The sequence below is a fragment of the Tenrec ecaudatus genome, chromosome 4, assembly GCF_050624435.1.
Source record: "Tenrec ecaudatus isolate mTenEca1 chromosome 4, mTenEca1.hap1, whole genome shotgun sequence".
NCBI lineage: Eukaryota > Metazoa > Chordata > Mammalia > Afrosoricida > Tenrecidae > Tenrec > Tenrec ecaudatus.
In genome coordinates, this window is record NC_134533.1 from 65,201,267 (window position 1) to 65,203,152 (window position 1,886).

At 41.0% G+C, this 1,886-nt stretch overlaps 1 protein-coding gene across 1 annotated transcript; it reads right to left on the reverse strand.

Annotated features, from left to right (window-relative positions):
* Positions 1-360: 360 nt before the first annotated feature.
* On the reverse strand, positions 361-1,326 carry LOC142446753 (olfactory receptor 56B34-like). The gene has a single exon (XM_075548493.1). It carries the CDS (start codon positions 1,324-1,326, stop codon positions 361-363), a length of 966 nt encoding a protein of 321 aa, XP_075404608.1.
* Between the last annotated feature and the right edge of the window lie 560 nt (positions 1,327-1,886).

Genomic DNA, 1,886 nt, shown 5'->3' on the forward strand with positions numbered 1-1,886 from the left:
TATACTTTCACATTATAAGATAGTACTCCTTAATTTTTAATTAGTGTTGAGGTTGAATAGAAGGTTAAAGACAGGGATGGGAGTTTGATAACTCAACTTTCATTCTATTTGACTTTATCTCTAAAATGTAACATCTAAAAGTACTTGAAAGGTTTTCTTGGGGTAAAGTGAGCAAGTAGTTGTAAAATGCTTAAAGCAGTGCCTGGCACAGAGTTTATGCTATGTAAGATAAAGTGGTTAATTTGAATCAACGTTTGTGGCAATTGGGCTAAGTAGAACTCCAACCAAAGGCATTTAGGCTATACAATGTGTGCTCTTTTATGGAATGCTATATCAAATATTATGTCATTTAAAATCAAGTCACTTCCTGGAGACATGAATACCCATTCTAAGCACCTTCTGGAGACCCACTCTGAGTTCCTGGGTCCTAAGGGCATACACCATGGGGTTGAGGGCTGGGGGTATGACATTGTGGAGCACATTGAGGAGAACAGGAATGAGGGGAAACTTTCTCCCCGCCAGGTGGGTGACATTTAATACAACAATGGCTGTATAGAAAAAGAGGATGAGGATGAGGTGGGAGCTGCAGGTACTTAGGGCTTTGGATGTTGCTTCAGCAGAGTTCAATCTCAGGACTGAGCGAAGAATCAAAGTATAGGAAACAAACACCAGACCCATGTCACTCCCACCCACAACCCAAGCCAAGGCTAGTTGGTAGAACCTGTTAATGGTTATGTCATCACAGGCCAAACTGGTGACTCCTAAGTTAGAGCACAAGCAGTGCTCAATCTCATTCTTAGAGCAGTAGCGTCTCTGGGCAGCCAGTACAGGCACTGGGATGGTCAACAGACCATTCCTGAGCACCATGGACAGTGTAGCTTTGACCACAAAAGTGTCAGTGACTATGGAAGGGTATTGAAGAGGATAACAAATGGCTACATATCTATCCACAGCCATACAGAGGAAGATTCCTGACTCCATGCATAAAAAAACATGAATGACATAAATCTGAGTGAAGCATTCAGGGAGGCTGATGGACTTGGCATCTAACCAGAAGATGGCCAGGATCTTGGGCATGATGGTGGTGGACAGGCCAATGTCCACTATAGCCAAGACACGAAGGAACTGATACATGGGTTGGTGCAGGGCAGGCTCCTGGTGAATAGTGATCAAGATGAGGACATTGGCGCCTAGAGCTAAGAGGTAGAGCAGAGCCAGTGGTGGGGAGAGCCAGTGTTGCCATTCATGAATGCTTGGGAATCCCAACAGGATGAACTCAGTTATTTCAAAGATTGAACAATTGGCTGTGTTCATGGTGGTATCCATATCGAGAGATGACTTTCTCTCAGCATCGCCCTATGAGTTAATAAGAAAAGAAAAATAATACTTTAGTTAGCTCCGATGAAGGCACGCGCGTGCACACACACACACACACACACACACACACACACACACACACACACACTGGTCATTTTAGACATGATTATCTTTCAGCTCCCTTCAATTCCCTGGAAGAGTTCAGGTTAAAGAAAAGGAAGGCTAAAACAGGTTGTAGAGTGTTTAATATGTTGAGAAATGGACATCAAGTAGGGGTATGTACATTATGAAGAACTTTATTTTCACAAGGTAAAATCAGAAATTAGATATGTTATTCTCAATCTTAGCGATCTACAAAGAGAAAATAACATGAATAATTTATTTACTTCTTTTTATTATAATGTGTTCTGAAACATTTACTATGCAAGTTGTAGAAAAATGTAGATCTTCAAAATATTTATTGAAATTATTATGAAACCTTACATTTCCACACGATTGATTGCTCTCACATTTTACCTATGTGTGCCTTTTCAGTTTTCTCTTCTATTTTCCATTCTCCTCAAGCTGTG